General features: G+C 38.8%; 2 protein-coding genes across 2 annotated transcripts in view; one reads left to right on the forward strand and one right to left on the reverse strand.

Moving 5' to 3' along the window:
• The window catches only part of Erich1 (glutamate-rich 1), a gene marked incomplete at its 5' end in the record, with an annotated part of 52793804 nt that overhangs the window by 30490081 nt on the left and 22282277 nt on the right, over window positions 1–21446 (forward strand).
• The window catches only part of Tusc3 (tumor suppressor candidate 3), a 148578-nt gene that overhangs the window by 79632 nt on the left and 47500 nt on the right, over window positions 1–21446 (reverse strand). For both annotated transcript variants that reach the window (XM_087587916.1, NM_001004212.1), the window contains exons 2-3: window positions 19497–19666; window positions 3554–3671 (exon numbers count right to left, since the gene is read on the reverse strand). In XM_087587916.1, coding sequence (XP_087444042.1) covers window positions 3554–3671; window positions 19497–19666 — 288 coding nt within the window. The remainder of the gene's footprint in view (window positions 1–3553; window positions 3672–19496; window positions 19667–21446) is intronic.

The raw sequence follows: 21446 nt of genomic DNA on the forward strand, positions 1-21446 counted from the left end.
AAAATTAAGATGAATCCTCGATGCAGTCATGTTCTGTTCAAATTCTTAATTTAATTGTTTAAAAATGGCTAAGCACAGAAAACTTTTCTATAAAAAATATCTATTCAGAAAATATACTAAAAAAACCACTGCCATAGTCTAACATTTATTAAATACTTAATAGGACAATCTGACATAGAAACTAACTACAATATAAATAAATTAAATAGCTGCCATCTGGGGATTACACTAAAAAGTCCATAAAATAAAAGGCCAAGAGAGTCACTTAGTGAGTCAAAATCAAGTGCCATGTCAAGTGGTGGCTGGCAGCAGGCGAGGCCGAAGAGGATCATGTTCACAGTCAAGGCAAAGCAGGGCCTGGCCCAGGAACAAATGATGGCTGTGGCTGCTGGACTCAGAAAACAGCCCAAGGGAACTGTAGCTCTTCAATCAGCTCAGCACGAGGAAATCTGAATTCTCAAAAGCAGTATGTCTCCATCAACTGTTCCTCGTGTGAACTACTGCAAACGCTATCAAACACTATCAAACGCTTGGTACTCATCGCCACATTAGCTTAAGTACTCCTGGTAAAAAGGAATGGTAGGTCTCACTTTGCTCTGCTTTCTGTTTATCCCCACCACTCCGAAAGCCATCATGCTGAATCTGAGCTGCCACTGTTATAGTGGAACCTCCATGAGGTGATTATGCCATGAGAGCTCTTCCTTGAGCTCTACCCCCAAGGCAAGGATGTACAGTTATATAAATAGGCGGTTTCTCCTCATTCCTCCCTGCTCTGCCTCCCACGGCTGTACAAGAGAGCACTCTTCACATGCAGACATATTAGCATCTGGCTGCTCCGTAACTGCAAGCCAGGGCGGCCATTGTACTTCCCTAAAAGATAGCCAGAGGTCACCTTATTGCTGTTTCTTTTCTTGCTTTTCATTTGTTTAGCCTAATTTTTTCTTCTTTCCATACAATTTAGATTTAGCCAAATTCTGCAAAAATAATGTAGTGTGAGGATGACAAATGTATACTAATATTATTAATTTATATATGATAGCAATTATTTCATAAACATATCAGGGATACAACTAAATTTCTTGACACATTAACATTTTGTTCTAGTAATCATGTTATTCTTCCTGTCTGCATACAGAGATAGAACACAGTATGATCATGAAAACTTCAAGTTGCTCAGCTATGAAGAGGTAAAGTTAGACTGTGACACTGGACCTTCTGACATCCATCCCACCATTTCCATTACAGCATAATGCTCCAGAACTTTCCTCCTTTCAAAAATGACTCCTTAGTAACTGTTTTATGAATAATCTTAGTAGAAATTTTGAAAAGCTCATTATAAACACACACACACACACATACACACATACACACACACACACACACACACACACACACACACACAGAGAGAGCATATGCATGTAACATACAGGAATCTTCTCTGAACTGAAATAATACCTCCTGGAGAACAAAGAGGCTTGTGAGACCTGGGCAGTAAAGCACCCTAAAAACCTGGAAAGCTAAAACTTAAAGGCTTCCCAAAGGCCTCCAGACGGTTATAAAAGCAGAATCAAGTGCTGGCAGAAAACGCTGTGGCAATAGAGCTGTTTGGAGGACACTGTCCAACCTGTCAAGCTGCCTGCAAGTCATGCAAAGAGCTGGACATTTGCAGTTGTCAGGCCTGGTCACTTATGCACATTGTAGCCTGAGGTCACCTGTGCTTCTGTAAACTAATCCTTACCCATACCCTGTAAGTAACCCAGCAAGCACGCTGACTCCCAAGCTAGATTGTTGTAGAATCATTTGGATCAGGCATCAGTTCCCTATCTGAAGTAGGGGGTAGAAGTTTGTTTTCACCTTCCCCCAAAAAGGCTCATACAATAGATTGAGACAAAGTATGTTTGTGTGCTAGCATTGTTATCTTATTCCGCATCCTGATACATTATCTCTCTAAACAAGTGATAATCATGGCAGCAATCCCATCTCTGACAGGTTCCCTGAGAGGCAGCCCTAATGAATATGTATGAGGTACCCAGCAAGCACGGCTGGTAACAGAAGCAGCCATGGTGCCTGCCACAACTAAGAAAGTGCTCCAAGGGATGACTGGCATCCTCACGCCCAAAGCCAAGTTTCTGTCTCTTGAGAAGACTGTGCATGTGAGTACATTACACATTTACAAATGCTGCTGTACAAAGTACAACTTAAAGGAAGTTCATTTTCTGATATTTCTAGACATGAAAGTCTAAGATCAAGGTGAATGACAGGGCTGGGTTTCTGGGGAAGCTTTTCCTAGCTGGCATGAGACAGTCTTATTCCTGTATTTCCCACTGCCTGTCTCTTAGCACATGTCTTCCTGTTATTTCTTCCTCATAGGAGGAAGAAAGTGATTCATGACTTATCCTTGGAGCCTCTTTAATGCTCTGTGTCTCATCTGGTCACAGGTGATTTATAGTTTCAACACTGGCATCTGTGGTAGAGATCAAGGCCATACCAGAGAGAAAATCCTTCTGATAAATATGGAATACTTTACAGGTATAATGCTATGTGTGGAAGAGGTAAGTATGGCTAAGTGGGAGAGCGTGTGTGTTATAGAAGCATGAGGTCCTCAGCTCAGACCACAGGCACCCACATGCGATGCCACACAGCTGGAGATCCAGCACTGAGGCTGGAGTACAGAAACGTTGATTCCATGAGCCAGTTGGCCAGCTAGCCACACCAAATTTCCAATATCCAGGATCAGAGGAAAAACCCTATCTCAAAAAGAAACACAAAACATGATCAGGAAGTCTCAGAGGAAGGAGCTCCCTATGCAACCCAGGCAACCTGAGTTTAATGGCCCACTCAAAAAAGGCATGAAAAGTTGAAAACAGAGCTGCCTCCACAAAGTAGTCCTCTGACACCTACATGGAAGTCATGGCATGTATATTAACACATACATCAGGGGCTGGAGAGATGGCTCAGTGGTTAAGAGCACTCACTGCTCTTCCAGAGGTCCTGAGTTCAAATCCCAGCAACCACATGGTGGCTCACAACCATCTGTAATGAGATCTGATGCCCTCTTCTGGTATCTCTGAAGAGAGTTACAGTGTACTTATATATAATAAATAAATCTTAAAAAAAAATACATCATGCACACATGTTCACACAATAATGCATACATATGCATACATACCCACATTTACACATGTACACACACATACATCATACACATTAATTTAAAAATTAAATAAGTTGCACTTAATACTATATGAAATGCCTTAAGCCTGTGTGAAACACTACCTAATCAAGATGTAATATCAAGTTAAGATTAATGCATGTGTTTGCCCACTTTGTGCTAGAAAGCACATTTCCTTTAATAGAAATGAAAGGATTTTTTTTACTATAATAAAAAGACAACGGGTAAATAATGATGAGATTAGCAAAGTCCCCAAATTCTAACCCTATTTTAACCACAACATACTATACTTACTATACTCAGTGAGCTGTATTTTATCACACAATCAAATTTTATCAAAAAAACTCAGTTATGCATTTCAAAGTAACATAGAGTTTTTACCTGCTGAAAAACATCTGTCCCTTCATCATAGTCCACCATTCCAAAAAACAGTTTGTTGCAAAAAGCAGATGAATAACGCCAGGAATTAGCCAGGATTTGATATTCTTCGTTAGCCTGCCTGGAACAGATAAAGGAATAGAACAAAAACATTTTAGTTTGCAATGAGAAGAGCCATTGCCACAACAGGCAACTCTGTGGCAGTCTTAACCAATTACTGTCCAGACCCTCCTCTCATGAGGACTCTGATGAATGCAAACTACAATGCTGTATATAAAGAAGATCAAACTACAAGTGAGTGGTCATACACAGTGTAACTACAATACAACCACACTCATAGGCACAGTGAATTCCTTGTGTTTTTTATCAATCTACCCACAGCATACAGATTTAAGTGTTTACAGTATAGATTATAAATGTTTCTAAATATGGCAACATAGGATCAAAGAGGGACCGATTATGTCAAAGCAGACAAATTGGTGTGCTTACTAATTTTTGTATCATAAATCAGATAATCCAGAAACATCTATATTTAAGGCATAAAAAATACAATGATTTTTACCTATATTGTTAAGTGTTCATTAAATGGAACTTAAAATAATAAATATTATAATATGTAATATTGTAATATGAGCTAATTCATTACCTTTCAGAGCAAGAAGCTTAAGATCAATTTACTATGTGAATATTATTAATAGGTAGACATACAGGACCATCACATCCTAAAAAGTATATAAGGGAGCAATCAAAACAGGCTCTGGCACCTGTCTGTAAATAGCAGATGCAGGATCAATGATGGTAACAAGGTTTATTATTCAATTATTTTGTTTAAAAACCATTGTTATAAAAATCAAACAGAGGAAAATATACAACCATTAACAACTTGTATTCTTGTGATAATGACATCTTATAAAATGAGAATGCACAATATAAAATATAATAAGTGGGAATAAAATCATGTTTTTGATTTCCCGATATTTGTTGGAACATAACAGCTTATGGTAAAATTTCCAAAAGCAACTACGTCATATTTCCTTAGCTTATGTTACAAGTTGGTCCAGGTATATCAGAGTCTATCAAATATACATATATGTATAATTAATTCAATCCACAAATCTATGACTTGCAAAACAATGTACAAATGACAAATGCAAAATCACTAACTTCAAAAAGCTTTCCTTAAAGAGATCTTATGCAAACACAAACTATCAGGTAAATTCAAGTTCTCTGAAGCCTTTTAAAAGTCTGTTAAAAACCAATGAATTAAAGGTGAGCTCCCTCTGCTTTGACATTGTTTTTCCCCTGTCATTTCACTTGTCTAGTTTCCTAGTAATCACTGTAATTCCATTACAAAATCCTATGCACAAGATCCTCCGCACCAGAGCCATGCACATGCCAAGTTTGTTCTATTTCACGAAAATGCCACAGCCACTCCTACAACGTACATTAATTATTTTGTTTAGAATGCCCATTCTTTCTTCAAAAGTCAGTACAAAACCTACCACTTCTGTTGCACCACACCCCGAGTCTACATTTGTAGTACTTTCTGGTGCCAATGACTATGACAGAAACCCTTGACTAAAGTGCAGAAGATTTACTGGCTGTGCATTAGCTGTTCTATTCGGGAGTATGGACTGTCCACTGACTAGAACCTGGAAGTTTCATTAAGGTTTGCTGTTAGATGATGAATAATACACTTTCCTACCTCATCAGTACATCATAAATACTTTTTAAGATGCATTTTTCCACATTAGAGACTCTCAATTCTGGTATGTGACTAAATGACAACTTAGATTTATTTCATGAGATTTAGGGTCTTTGGGGGAATAACATTGAAGATACTATATTTTTTCTCATTTATACTGGTTTCAATGAAATAATAACTTGGTTCACTTTATTACTATAATGCATAACTACATCATACAATGGGGCTAAAGGACAATGTGATAACAGCAGAGACACCGTGACCAGTCTTGTTACAGATCAACTCCAAGCTGTACTATCTTCAATAGAACAAACCATCAACAAGAGGCCCTAACTGGGCTAAAGCATTCTATGCTACTTGGCAAATGAATACTATTTATGACTCAAACATTATAATGAACAAATCATTGAGAGACACGCTAATGTCAGTTTTATAGGCAAATGTGGACTTGAGAACACAAAGAGATTTATACTTGGTATTTTAAGTAGATGTTGCAGTAACATACGACTAATACTGTCTACCTGAGGAGGCCTTGGGAAGAAACAGACATGCATGCAATGACAGCACATAAATATGAAGTCTTAGCTGTGCCTTACACTTGCATGCATAAGATGGGAGAAAGTGGACTGGAACTGTGGGTGGCTAGAAAGATGCAGGAAGAAGAGGCCCAACTAAATGACTCCATTTATGAGCAAATCAAACAGGGAAAGACAGGAAGACAACAGAAACAACATACACAAGTTAGTCTCAAATGTCCCTATGTTCAAGAGAATCTAGGCTTCATATTAGACAAAGAAAATGGCTAAGGGATAAATAGGACTGTGTTCATTCTATAAACAGCAACCGGCTCCAGGGGTTTTAAAAGGAAGCACATTTTGCAAAACAGCATTTGCACTGTGTCTGACAACCACGTGACAGGGAGAGTGAGATTGTGAGAAATGTCTGGAGCCATTGGAAATGGTCGAGTCGGGAAAACATAGGTTACTAATATATAATCATGTGACCTATTTTGAATACACACTTCTTTGGATTCTAGAAAGCCAGAGCATCCAACTAATATTTCTGTTCAACCTCAGATGGTTAGTTTTGGTTGTAGACTTCATACAAAGTAGAATTACCCGGGAAGACGCTGTCAGTAAGGAATGAAGTAAGAAGTGTGTCTGTAGACATGCCTGTGAGGGGTTTTCCGAACTGGGCTAATGAAGATAGGTAGACTCCCCCTCGATGTGAGCAGCACCATTTCCTGGACTGGGCTGGGGACGATGAAAAGGGAAGTGTCCTAATCACTGTTCTACTGCAGTGAAGAGACTCCATGACCAAGCAAGGTATAGAAAGCATTTAAGTGGAGGTTTGTTTAGTTTCAAAGGGTTAACCCATGATCATCATGGCAGGAAGCAAACAAGCATGGCTGTAGCTGAGAACTTAATGTTCAGATTCATAAGCAACAGGAATGGGGGTGGGGGTGAGAAGGGGAGGGAGAGAAACTGGGCATAGCAGCATGGGGTTTTGAAGGCTCACAGTCCACTTCTAGTGACACACCTCCTCCAAGCCATACTTCCTACTCCTTCCCATACACTTCCTGTATAAGGACTCAGTATGCAAGCATAGGAGCCTATGGGAACCACTGACATTCAAACCACAACAGAGTGAGTTCAGCATGGCATGCAGGCCATTAGGTGCTTTCTGCTTTTGACTTTTATACAAAGTAACAAGCTGCTTCAAGATCATGTACCTTGTGATCCCCACAACTGTGGAGAATAGCCTCAAACTGTAAACTGAACCCTTTCTGGCTTACTTTGTCATCAGGGTATTTATCACAGCAAGAGGAAAAACATACTAAGACAAAGCCTTGGAAATATTTCTACTTTGAATAAAGGATTCGATGAAAGTCAAAGCAAATTACAATTGGTGAGTTCAAATACAAAACTTTGAGCAAAGTTCATATTGGCAAAACAAAGAGATGCTTTCTCTTCTTTGGGTGTCCTGGGCAACAATAGGGCCAATGAACAAATCTATCAGAAAGAAAGAAAGAAAGAAAGAAAGAAAAGAAAGAAAGAAAGAAAGAAAGAAAGAAAGAAAGAAAGAAAGAAAGAAGAGAGAGAAAGAAAGAAAAGAAAGAGAGAGAGAGAAAGAAAGAAAGAAGAAAGAAAGAGAGAGAGAAAGAAAGAAAGAAAGAAAGAAAGAAAGAAAGAAGAAAGAAAGAAAGAGAAATAAAGAAAGAAAGAAAGGAAAGAGAGAGAAAGAAAGAAAGAAAGAGAAAGAAAGAAAGAGAGAGAGAAAGAAAGAAAGAAAGGAAAGAGAGAGAAAGAAAGAAAGAAAGAGAAAGAAAGAAAGAAGGAAGAGAGGGAGGGAGGGAGGGAGAAGAAAAGAAAGAAATCAAGTGGACCTAGCATGTCTGTTGGCTTGCACTAAGCACACACGAATAGTGTTACTGGTCATTAGCACACTTGAGGCCTTGCTACCATTCAAAATTCAAAGCAAAACCCACAAACACCAGGAGCACACAAATAAATAACTACACTGTTAAAAGCACCTTCTCTCTGTGGTGGGGGGACCCATCCCACACACAGGACTGGAAGAAACATATGAACTGTTCTAATATGTACATATGGAGCCTGAAGAGGGCACCCAAGCTGCATGAGAAGGAGCTAGTAGTGTTAAGAAATAACCACGGGGCACTGTCCTGTTAAATCTCTTGTATTAAATTTTCTCCATTTTTTTATTAGAGAACAAGAAAAAAAATCATTTAATTCAAATGCTATAATTTTTTACATTATACACTTTCTTAAAGGTTATGTAGAACTAAAAAGGATTATTAACTCATCTATAATTCTATATATTTAATATATTTCCCAAGATGAATGTAATTTTTATCTTTATAGCATTTTAAGGAACATTTTAAAAAGTAGTCTTCTTTATAACATTAGATTCATATTAAGAGTATGCCTTTATAGTTATGCATTTATGATGAATTACATATACATAAACATATATTACCTAGTTATTTCAAAGTATGTCTTCATAGAACCTCAAATAATTTCAACAGTGATTTGCACAGATTTGAAGCTAACTTGCCTACTGAAGATTCTGGTATTATCGTTGAGAGAATAAGGAAACACTAAATGAAATTTTAGAAAGCTTGTAACTTAGTTGTGCTAAGCTGGCTGAGGTGTTACGCTGCGTCTCACTAAAACTACTACAGCCATGTTCAAGGGCATGTTTCCTCTCTGCACACTGACTATGCATTACTTTGAGCCTGAGGACAAGAAGAGTAAGATGATGATAGGAACATGTAAAGAGGTTGTTCTCCTCAAGGCGGCCAGAAGCAGAGTCCAGAAAGTGGAAGAGGCAAGTCAGCACATATTTTGAAGGCCAAACTCTTAGTGACATATTTTCTCCAATTAGGTTTACAATACTGCAATCCCACCAAGTACCTATATAAATTTTGAATCCATTCATGAAATCACAGCTGCTATAATCCAGTCACTTTTTCCCCGAGCCAAGCTCTAAACACTCTTATATGGGTATACTACACGTCTTTTAGAACAAGCATCAAAACATAAAGGTTTGCATGTCTGTGACTATGTCAATGCCAACTCTGCATTTCTTGTATATCCGTGTTGTCTTCCTTTATCAAAATAAATAGTGAAAACAACAGGAAAAACATGATTCAAATATGTATATATCCCCAAATCAGAAGTGTATAAAAATATAATATATACATGAGTAGTACAAACAGCTGAGTAACAGAAATGCTTAACTGTGGATGCCAAGATGAGTAGCATACAAGTACCAAACAAACTGATGTACTACTCGCTCACCAAGCATTCTTTTTAAGTCCGTATGTTTGATTCAGAGAATGATTTTATATATATATGTGTACACACACACACACACACACACACACACATACACACACACACACACACACACACACACACACACACACACACACACACATATATAATGAAGAGGACAAAATGACTAAAGCAACAGATGAATTATTTTGATGTCTGAAAGAACTAAGAAATAGTTACTTGTCCGATACTTCTAGAAATATAGTATTTAAATTACAGGTAGAAAACAATCAGTGAACAAGTCAAAAATAATACAAATTTTAATGATGACATACTCACTGTGATTGTTAATCTTGGTCAGTGCATGGGGATGCTTAAATAGCTAGTAGCCATACTTCAAGATGAATTTACAATGGTATTCCCATAAGTATACTTAGAGAAAAGGTCCAGGTAGGTGTGATAGCACACATTTAATGCCAGCACTCTGGAAACAGAGCCAGGAGGTTCACTAGGAACTGCAGGACAACCTGGTCTACTTAATGAGTCCTAGGATCGCTAAGTCCACAGACTGAAATCCTGCCTCAAGAAGCAGAAGCAAAATAAAGGAAGACACACCTTGAATGTGAGTTGTATTATCCCAGAGACCAGGAACCAGAGCAGTATAACAGGGAAGAAGCAGGAAGCGCATGAGCAGTCCTCCCTGCTCTCTGCGTCCCCTGCTACATGACATGAGCTGTGTGCTCTGCCACACTTTCTGCCATTGGCCAAATTGCTCTTCTCGGATACATTTCTATCTGTGTCACATAAACAAATGGGCCAGCCAACACAGGTAACTAGTACTCCAGGAGCAAATCCAGCTGTGGCATGGTTACTGCTGCGTACTTTAAGCCTAGTTTACATGGAGAATGTGCAAACACGGCTACAAAAGATTTCCTGTGTCTGATAGATATATATCTCTGGTTTTGCTTTGGAGTAAGGCTTTGATACCCATACTGACTCTATCCTTGTTCATAGGAGAAATATAAACAACAGAAATGAAACAACTTACACAGTAAGAAATAACTGTAACAAGAGGAACTCAAGCTCAGTTGGAGAGAGGCTGTAACCACGTCTTTGGCTATATGTATAAAAATGTTTTTAAATCTCAGAGCCACCCTTAGTACACGTCATCTTGTTAGCCAAGAATTTTCGATAATTGGTTTTGCAATGTATGTGTGTGTGTAATATGCATTTTTATTCCAATTTTCCAGTTATTTATACACAGAGAAGCATCAACAAAGTAGCATAAAGGAGTGCCTGGGGCAAGGGAGGCTTTTCACATGACCCGGTGTGGGTTGTACCCTCAGAGCTCAATAGTTTAGTCTATGTTCAAAGGAAAATCAGAATACAGAATTATGACTTCCCATAAATGAACATGAAACTATAACACTGACCCCTACCAAGTGCTGTGAGAGTAGTCACACACTGCAGTCTCATTTGAGTCTCAAGATCTGGACTTGAGTACAAGCCCTGTAGTTCTGGATGTACAAACCTAGACAAAATGCCATCCTCCTGTGTGACAAGGAGCACTCACTCCCGGAAGGTTGCTAAGAGGTGAAGGCACAATGAAGCATGTCATATGCCTAGGTAAGCGACAAAGGACGATATAAAGTAGGTTTCCCAACAACTAGCTTAAAAGCTGAGGTTTCACGAGTCTTCCACAGATCATTCTCCTCTCACTCTGTACTGAATGTCAAAGTCTTCAGTTCCCCTCTATAAGCCGACAGTATGAGTGACAGGGTGTTTCAATGAGTCCTTTGTCTATGTCCTAAACTTCCTATACCTAGAGGGCACACATGATATAACACACTAGAAACATATCAAATAACCAATCCAAAAACAAGAGCATATAAGCATGGCAGATTAATTTCCAGACATTCTGCATATCTTAGTAACTTTCTCAATCCCTTTCCAAATATGGTATCTGTTATTCAAAATAATAACTAGAATAAAATAATAATGAAAAATAATAAGGTCTTCTCGTCACTCTCTCTGCTTTTCTTCTTGATACTTAAGAGTTTAGGTAAATATCAGTTTAAGAACTGTGCAAGTGTCCAGAATTTCAAGTCTGTTCTGAAATGAAAAACTAGTCAGATGTGTCTGATCATGGTTCCTCCAATATCCAGCTAAATACTTGACATCCCAACTATCAGAAACCATAGGTACTAGTTAAAAGACAAATTATCATCTCAGGAAATGAATTCTGAACTACCGTAGTAATACCAAACCCCATAGTGAACACTACAAAGTTTTACTCTCTCATTTCTATTCAATATTCTTAGGCAGGGAAATAAAAATATTATTATGTTAAAATTTAAATAAAAACTACAGTGACTATTAAAACATATATGCCAGCATGATGGTCTACACTGTTAACCCCAACACTCAACTAAGGAGTCAGAGGCAGGAAAATATCTGTGCATTTGAGGCCAGACTAGTCTACACCCTGGTTCACATAAAGGGACTACACAGTGAAGCCCTGTTTCAAAAAAACAAACAAAACAAAAAAAACACAAAATGTAGCTTACTGCCAAAAATACTGATAAGCAATTCATATTTACTGAATGTTTTTACACTGGGATTCACCAAAACAGATACACATAATTTGCTAAATGATTTCACAAATCCAGGACACAGGCATAGCCATGGGAAAAATTTATATATTTGTTTGTTTATTCACTTCAGCAAATAGGATACAGAAAAAACTGGCAAAGGAGAAAAGGAAGAGTGCCTGAAGCAAAGTCTGAAATAAACAAAATGCCGGTTTCCTAGACCCCCTAATAAGGTGAGAGGACTTCCTGGCTGTAGAGCTGAAGTGCCAGGTCAGAGCTACCTACCAGTGAGATCATTACAGATCCACTGAGAGATGTCAGTAGCACCCAGTCCACTACTACAAATCACAGAACCCCGAGCCCCAGAAAGGCTTCAACGTGTCAGCATTAGCCACCTTGCTTTTACAACCTAGGAACAGTGAGACACCCTTAGCACTTACAGAATGGAATTACGACGTAACCAAACTGCAAACTCTGTGAGCTAGTCTTATCTAAAGAAAGCAATTTCTTTTCTGTCTACCTTGGTTATGAGTCTAATAGAAAAAAGGGATAACTCAACACTTTCACCATATGTTCCCAAAAGAGACAACAATCTACCAAAACAGTACTGGACAATATAAGTCAACACTGGAGAATCAAGATTCTTTTAAATTACTTACACAGTAAGGCCAAGAAAATAGAATTTTATTAAGTGCATTAATTAATATAACTTAAACTTATAGAAATTAAATACAGATGCTCAAGTATGACTGACGTATTATAAAAAGTATCCATAACTTTAGAGATCAAAATGTAGAACCTCCAGTCTTCATTTTGAATGCTCAACAGCAGCTACCAGGACTTTACTTTTAAGAGAAATCACATCACTTCAGTTAAAACCTCACAAGCAGCAGGGAGAAGTAATATATCACTCTTCTCCTCTATCTATTTCTATAATGGTTGCATCAATTTTTCAACATTGAAATTTATTTTGTCACCAATATAATCTCTCATTTCATTTGAAAAAATTCTTCTAGGCACAAAAGTACACCAAGCCTTGAGTTCTAGCTCACTGTGCCCATGACCACCACCACCACCACCACCACCACCACCACCACCACCACCAGCATGACCATCATCACCACCACATACATCACCACCACCATCTTGCCATAATAATCTCTACAAAGTGCTTTCAGATTTATGTTCAGACTTCAACTTTATGTCCAAAGAATAAAACTATCAATTGAAAATTACATAGCACTGTGAAATCGTAAGTCAATTAATAATATCTAAAGTCTTTATACTATAAAAACATAAATAAAATGAGTTATAAACATTAAGAAAATGCTATATTATATGACCCCTCTGAAAGGTAAAAGAGGACAAAGAGAAGGAGGAGTTAAAAGCAAGCAGCTTTTTTAGTTCAAATTCAAAGGAGCTCAGTGTGCTGTGGGGATGACGGGATGCAGACAGTTCAGTACAGGACAGTCAGTGACCTGAGAGACTCCACAACTCTGGCAATTGGGACACGGTGAGAAAGCACAACTGTACTGCACCCACAGCAGCTCGGTACTGGAAGCCCTGTAATCTTGTGAAGGTCAGAGCTTTGCTGCTCATTTCATTTGTCTCACCCAGGGCTGCCATGATGTCCTGGACAGCATCTATCATGTGACCTCTGGGGCACTGGAGGAATGTCACTGAAGACATCTCCCGGAAAACAAATACAGTGGGATCTAGTTCAGGGATATGGATCACAGTGGAGCTTATTCCTAAGATCCCTGGCACAGATGGGCATGGCTAGCTTTAGAGGATCAGGAGCCTGAGCTGAGCAGGAGCATTCCACTGCATCTGGGAAAGGAGACCATCACAGTGTAGTACATGGGAAAAAGTCAACAAACCGTATTCTTTTTTTTTTTTTTTTTTTTTGTTCTTTTTTTCGGAGCTGGGGACCGAACCCAGGGCCTTGCGCTTCCTAGGCAAGCGCTCTACCACTGAGCTAAATCCCCAACCCCAACAAGCCGTATTCTTAACCTATACTACAAATGACATGGAATTAGTAGTCATATACAGACTACATTATACAGTCACTAAGAATACACTATTTTCATAAGTTCATAGAATTGGAACCGTCTCTAAAAAAGGAAGTGTGTGTGTGTGTGTGTGTGTGTGTGTGTGTGTGTGTGTGTGTGTGTATAAAAGATGGAGAAATAATGTCCTATATTTTACCAGATTATATCAAAATATAATAAGAAATAAGCAGTGAGAGAAACTACAGAAACAATATAAACAAATGGAAATTGAACCATACATGCTTGATTACTAAGTGGATTCTTAAATCAGATGAGTAGGAAAATGTTTACAGAAACAAATGGAAATACCGGATATTATAATCTGTAGGATACAGCAAAAGCCCTTGTACAAAAGTAGTCAAAGGAACCAGTCAAACCTAAAACCAACAGAAATGAACAACAAATACCAGGGTAAAAATTGATGGAATAAAACTCAAAAGAATGTAAGAGACAGGTGAAAGTTGACATAAAGGTCATTCATGTATTCTCATGTCATATCAAGGGGCATATAATGGTAGGTTGTGGAGACCCCAGGGTTGAATATAGGTGATGCTCTTCTGGCCGTGATTTGTCCAGAAGTTTTTCTTTTTCTCCATTTCAATCCATATCTGTGAGAATACATGAATGACTTTTATGTCACTCCTATACAAAAAAAAAAAAAAAAAAAAAAAAAAAATCCGGAATCTAATTGCAAGAAAATAATGCATGGGAAATTATTTGCAAAGGGGGTCTTAGATTCCCTTTTTCTTTCTTATTTAAATGTCAATGTCATTAAAACAAAAAAAATCAAGTAACACTTGAGAATGACAAAGTAAAAGAAACTAACAGGTATAATAATCACATGAACAGATCAACACTGACTAGGTCAAGAGACACTAGAAAGAGGGCCTCAGACTGTGTATGGATGGCTTCATCTTAAAAGCCCTCTACCAAGTTGGGCTGGCCACTGGACTTCCTTTCCCTTAGTTTCTTCTCCATTTTTGTCCTTGTAGTTCTTTTAGACAGGAACAATTCTGGGTCACAGCTTTTGACTGTGGACAACCCCATCCCTTCACTTAATGCCTTGTCTTTCTACTGGAGGTGGACTCTACAAGTTCCCCACTGTAGGACATTTCATCTAGGGACCTTCCCTTTGAGTCCTAAGAGTCTCTCACCTTCCAGGTCTGTTGTACTTTCTAGAGGGTCTTCCACCTCCCACCCACCCCAACCCTGAGGTTGCATATTTCCATTCATTCTGCTGGCACCCAGGGTTCTCCCCTCTCTCCCCCTATACCTGATCCTGTTCCCTCTTCCTCTTCCCCTTCCCAATTCCCACCCAGGTGCAACTTGGGATCCATCTCAAGGGGAGGCTCTAAGCTATGGTATGCTTGCAGATAGTGGCCTACCCTGGCTGCCTTCTGAGACGATCAACAAGCAGCTAAGTTAGACAGATACAGATACTTACACCCAACCATTGAACACAGGGAACCCTGTGATTGAATTAGTGAAAGGGTGGAAGAAGCTGAGGAGGAGGGAGACCCCCAAGAAAGACCAGCAGTCTCAACTAACCTAGTCCCCTGAGCTCTCTCAGACCCTGAGCAGCATACACGAGCTGGTACGAGGCCTCGACACATATACAGCAGAGGATTGCCAGGTCTGGTCTCAGTGAGAGAAGACATGCTTAAACATCGAGATTTGAGGCCCATGGGAGTGTGGAGGACTGGTGGCAGGGAAATGGGCTGAGGAACCATGGGAGGGTGGAACGGGAAGAGGTGACAACTGGACTGTGAGTACATTTCTGGACAGGCAAATGGATGCAACTGGAACTGAAATAAAATGTCAACATTTCACGTGTTACTTGACTGTCCTCTCATGTGGCAGAATTGTTGATTTTTCCTGCCTTTTTTTGTTTCTAAATAGAAGACGTGTTGAAGTAAGAATAAAAACTGGCAAAAACAAGTGGGAAAAAAAAGCCTTCTACCAAGTTTAGGCATAGCACTGACTGAACAGTGCAGATGCCTCTCCTGATGTCTTCAACTTTTATTTGAAAGAGAACAAAATCAAAAGTGATAAATTGTAAAATCTCTGGCAAAGATTTTGTAAAACCTTTGTAACAAGTAACACTGATTTCAAATATTCTACTGTCCCAATTTCTTGTATGTCTGAAATTACAATCAGGGTAGAGATCAGGGATTAAAGCAAGACCTTAAATGCAGAATTGAAAAAAACAGAACAGAGATCAGGAACATTCTACAGTATCAGATCTATCAGTGATAGGTAGAGCAAACAGTAAAGAGCTGGAACAGGTAACCTGACAAAGAAACTCAGAGACTGACCACCCATAGACTGACCTTACACTAGATGCCTTCAACATAAAATTAAACTGCTGAAGTAGTAACTACAATGCTGTTCCTACTTTGAAATTAGTTAATTTCCCTAAAGTCTAAAACATTTTTCATGTATCAACTAAACCAGGAGAGAGAAAAGATGAATGCAAGAGGACTTTCTAGTCTGTGACAAAGTGAAATACCTTATTCAAGGAGGTAAGCAATTGAGTGAAACTCAAGAGCTAAATAAAGCTCTCAGGAATGAAGTCTCCAATCCAGTTACAGTGGGTTTAGTTGACATGCAAGCAAAATGTAATTCATGAATAGTTTTCATCTTATCTGCTAATTGAGAACCCAATCCTACAAGTGACTTCACTAGAGTAAATAAGAAATACAGTGAGTTCTGCTCGGAACACTAAACATGGGACCTTCAGAGCTGCTGCCTTAGGGCAAGGCTTCCAGGACTATCAGTTTAGGAAGTGCTGGTTATGCATCTAGATCCCAAAAGACTGATATCTTAGATATGCAAAAGCAAGACACAAGTTACAATCCACAGAACAAGCTCAATGATGAATGCATGCACTCCAGGAGAGCTTCATGCTAATACCTCTTAGGTCACAGATGCTCACCCTGGCTACATGAGCTCAGAAAAATTAGCTAATCTCTCAGCTTTAATGTCATCCATAACATGGATTTTATTGCATATACCTTTCAGAAGAATCATATGTACATGTATGCATACATGTGTATGTGTGTGTGTATATATCAACACATAAACATGTTTGTATGCTCATGTGTGTATATACACATATACATATAGCCAGTTAATGACTTTTCAAAATATATCTGTAATTTACTATGTTTCAATTGAAGTAAAATAATACTACATTAATCTCTAACATATCATCATGATTGTATTTATATATAAACTTTGCTTGATTCTAAAACGAAGGTCTTTGCTTTCCTTTAATTTCATTTTTTAAAATCTACTGATCCCTAATAACTCCTTTAAAAGAAGTTGCTTTGTTCCTAGAAAATAGGTCCTAGAGATGACAAACTATGTGCAAGAACACATCTGAGCAATTATGAGAATATTCTCTACATAGTGATTTAGCAAAGGAAGTTTGGAGCTATCACTTAAGGGAGCTGAGAATTGTACTGAACAGTCACAATTAACAATTTTATTTGGTCAAGGTCTTTGCCACTAACCAGGAGGGAGGTGAGAATTAAATTCTGTAATTTGAGAGTGAACTGACTGTGAAGAAGAGCAGGAGGACTTGTGAAGGACTTAAGGGAGCCCCAAAGCTCAGTGACCAGCCTGTCTGCTGGCAACTGTAAGTGTAACTAGGACTTGGTGCCACCAGAAACTTCACCTTCCTTAAAGACAAGGAAAAGACAGCAATGTCTCAAAATAGAGAGCATAGATTTTTGAAAAAGTACTAGGAACTTTTTAAAGAATATAAAGAATTGTAAAATATTAAAATAGCAGTGCTGAAATCATCCAGCATAACACTGGTGAAAGGATGACATCTCAAAGTGTCTCCAACACCCTTTGAGGCCCATTTCACAATGCAGGGATATACAATAAAGCCTGGAGACACGCTGGCAGTCCTGGACTGTAGGCTGCAAATGCAAAGCCAGCCAAGGGCACACAGCTAGTCTCAGGTTAGCCTCAGCTACATATGCAGTGGGCTACATAAATATATATCACACACACACACACACACACACACACACACACACACAATTGTCTGTAACTCAGAGGGAACAATCCATTAACTACAGACAAGAGACACAAACAGGTATTTCATTGAAAGTATCTAGATGACAAACAAAAAAATATGTCCAAGATTTAAAAAGCATATAAAAAGGCATTAATCATCACTAGCCATTATGAAAATGTTCAGTTGTGGGGCTGGAGAGATGGCTCAGTGGTTAAGAGCACTGACTGCTCTTCCAGAGGTCCTGAGTTCAATTCCCAGCAAGCACATGGTGGCTCACAACTACCTGTAATCTGATGCCCTCTTCTGCTGTATCTGAAAACAGCTACAGTGTACTCATAAAAATAAACAAGTCAAAAAAAAAGAAAGAAAGAAAGAGAGAGAGAAAGAAGAAAATGTTCAGTTGTTTTAGTTGAACAAGCTTAATATGCCAAATCAACAATGGTTGTGATAGTAAATGTTTTGGGCTTAGAATTAAACCAGATATCTTTTTAATATATAAAACTTGAAAGGGGGGATCAAATCTCTTTTGAAATTCATTTGTTTCAAAGTAATTCCCATGTACCTGAGACAAACCTAAAGGTAATTTTGCAAAGCAGTGTGCCTGTGGCCTAGCCCAGACACACTGATAAACTGCAGAACATCTGCACTGTGAAATTATTACTCAGTAATAAAAAGAACAAGCTGTTGGCAGATGCAACAACTCCGGTGGCGTTTGAAGGAATTATGCTAACTCAAAAGGAAGGACAATTCCAAAAGGTTCTACAATGATTAAATTTACATAACATTCTTGATATAACAAAATCATACAAATGGGAAGTCAATTAGCTAGCTGCCAAATTCAAGGCACAGAGTGAAATATGGAGTGGATAAGGCTGTAAAAAAGAACGGTGATTTAACCCCTCTGTATCTTGACAGATCAATGGCAAATATTTGCTTACAATGTGGTATTATAGTTTTGCAAGGTATGACTTCTAGAAGGTGCTGGAGAAACCATACACAGGAAACTATGGTTTGAGTATGTCCTCCAGGTCTCTATGTTGACAGCATTAGGTATGCAGCTGCTGGTAATAGTGAGAAGTTACTGGGCCATGAATGCTCATAAATTCACAAGTGTGTGTACACATGTACAGTGTGTGTGCTATACATACATACATACATACATACATATATATATATATATATATATATATATATATATATATATGTGACTTAACCCCCTGATAAATCCAGAGCTGAATAGGCAATTAGGAGGTGGTTTCTTATGTGAAGAAGATGATTCCTGATGTATGCATGAAAATTTTACCTCAGCCCTGGGTCCCTGATTTGCTTTGGACCGCCTCCTTTCTACAACAGGCTCCAAAAACATAAAACCAGTTGAAAATAAACTAGTCTCTGAAAGCCTGACTTGAAATTAATCAGTCCCTACTTTCTATTGCTTATTCTCAAATATTCTGCCACAGAGATGCCCAGTAACAGAGACTTGCACAGGAAAAAAGAATTCCCCTCTTTAAAATATTTTAAAGACAGTACAGGAGAGAACTACTTCACAGACCACAGCGATTGCCTCCTGATCTGTTAAGACAGAAAAGTTAGACATAATGACTACAAGTCAGTTCCAACAACACTTGTGACACTGGTCAACAACCTCATTTACAGCCCCCTTTTCAGTTCATCTTACGCTAAGACTTGCTGAGTTTTCTTATATCCGTCTATCTCACTCTGAGTTTAAGCTAGGCAATGGCTTCTCTCGAGGTCTTGCGCATACCAATTACCTGCACACAGAGCACTGCCTCTGAGGCTGCAGAGCAGTGAACATGACGATCATGGAGTAGTTCCGCGGTGGGGCTTTTACAAACTTTCGGAACTTGTCACCATTCATTCGGAAGATCGAGCGCCTGGAACTCCATTCCATCAGCTGCTCCACCTTTTCAGCCAAAAGGTTCTGTAATTAAACAGCAGATTTAAAGGTTACAAGGCTATTCCTCCCTCGGACTCATTCCCATCCTTGGGAGTTCTCTCCTCTTTTCTTAATTAGTCTATATTTTTTGTACTACATAAATAATTCATGAGAAGCTAAAACTTTTCAGATTAGATTTCACATAAATAGAATTATATCAAGGCTATATTCTTAATCTAAATTAATCTTTGTTAATGATCTTTATTTCGGTAAATATATTAATTCCTCAATGACCTGACTTGCACAAAATATTTCATTTTTGCCAATGACATTAAAGACTATAAAAGGGTGTTAAAGAAACTCAAATTCTGGCTCTCAGGAAAAAAATGGAATATATTTATCCAATATTCACTCTAAATACAGCTAAAAATTCTGTTCATTCTATTTTAAAGAGCCAGCCAAGTACAGAAGCCTCTATCAAGTGAAAGGCAGACAATGTGGCCAGACACTTGAGGAATGGCGCAGCAGCAAGGCCCTGCAGGAGCCACAACACGTGATGGTGAGGATAAAACAGACTTAAGGAAACTTGTTCTGCTACTCAAAGGGCAGGGGAAGGAAAGCCAGTAAGATCAAGTTAGCGGCTACACCGAAGACGGTCATCACACACTACAAACACGCACGCACGTACGCACGCACGCACGCACGCACAGAGAGAGCAAACTGGCGTAGGAGGCTCTGTCAGAACATTTTCCTTTAAGCATTTAACATGCAACAATGAAATCTTTCAAGTACAAGAGTGCTGTGTAATTTTATTTAGAAAGGTCAAACGAAGAGAAATGAGTCTGCAGTGACAGAGGGGAGGAAGGTGATGAATGTGGAGCAGGCGGGGACTGAACGATAATGCACAGGAGTGAGAGTGCCACTGGCGTTTTGTTCCAGGGAGGGCACAAGGAAGAGAGGGCACCCAAGCCTCCAGGCAGAATGCTTATCCACGGACTACTCACCGTACCTCAAAGAGCCCGAGAAGGAAATCCTCTATCTGGATACACTTTTGTCCTTGCCCTCGCAAACTAGGAGTGTCAGTGGTGAGAGACAGGCTTGAATTATTGTATCTAAGCCAGCTCTACGTAGAACACAGGGAGAAGCACAATCAAAATCAATCAATCTCTCTCTCTCTCTCTCTCTCTCTCTCTCTCTCTCTCTCTCTCTCTCTCTCTCTCTCTCTCTCTCTCTCAGCACTCACAGTGGATCCTATGAACTCCAGAGAGATAGAGATGTACACAAGCAGGAAGACATCTTATCTTGCTATAAAAAAAAAAAAAAATAGGCAAACCAACAAAGCCCCGAGTGAAGCATTCTATGCCTACCAAAGCAAAGGGAAGGGACAGAATGGGGGAGAGCACAGGAGCTCCAGAGCAGGAACAGCATTCAGGTCACCAGATAATGACATGCTAACTGTATGAAGGGATAATGGCTAATTATTGGGCTCGCTGTTAGGGTTGTTTTTAAACGAGCTAATTTTGTTATAACAAAAAGACAACTGAAATTAACTAACTTGAAAACAATCTTATTTAAATCCAGACAAATTTAACTGTTAATTCCACCTGAAAGTAAGAGCACATGTTCATAAGGAGATTAATAATCTTATTAAATTGAAGAAACAAATAAAAATTAATTGGGAACATAAAATACAAGTTAAATGTTTGAATCTACTTACAAAATATCGTAATTCTAGAGAATAGAAGGAATTCCCAGGGATATTTCTCAGGGTGAGAACTTGATGCTGCCATTAGCACTCCAATAGGAGCCTAGTGACCCCAAGTGG

This window comes from Rattus norvegicus, chromosome 16 (genome assembly GCF_021556685.1).
Source record: "Rattus norvegicus strain SHRSP/BbbUtx chromosome 16, alternate assembly SHRSP_T2T, whole genome shotgun sequence".
Classification (NCBI taxonomy): Eukaryota; Metazoa; Chordata; class Mammalia; order Rodentia; family Muridae; genus Rattus; species Rattus norvegicus.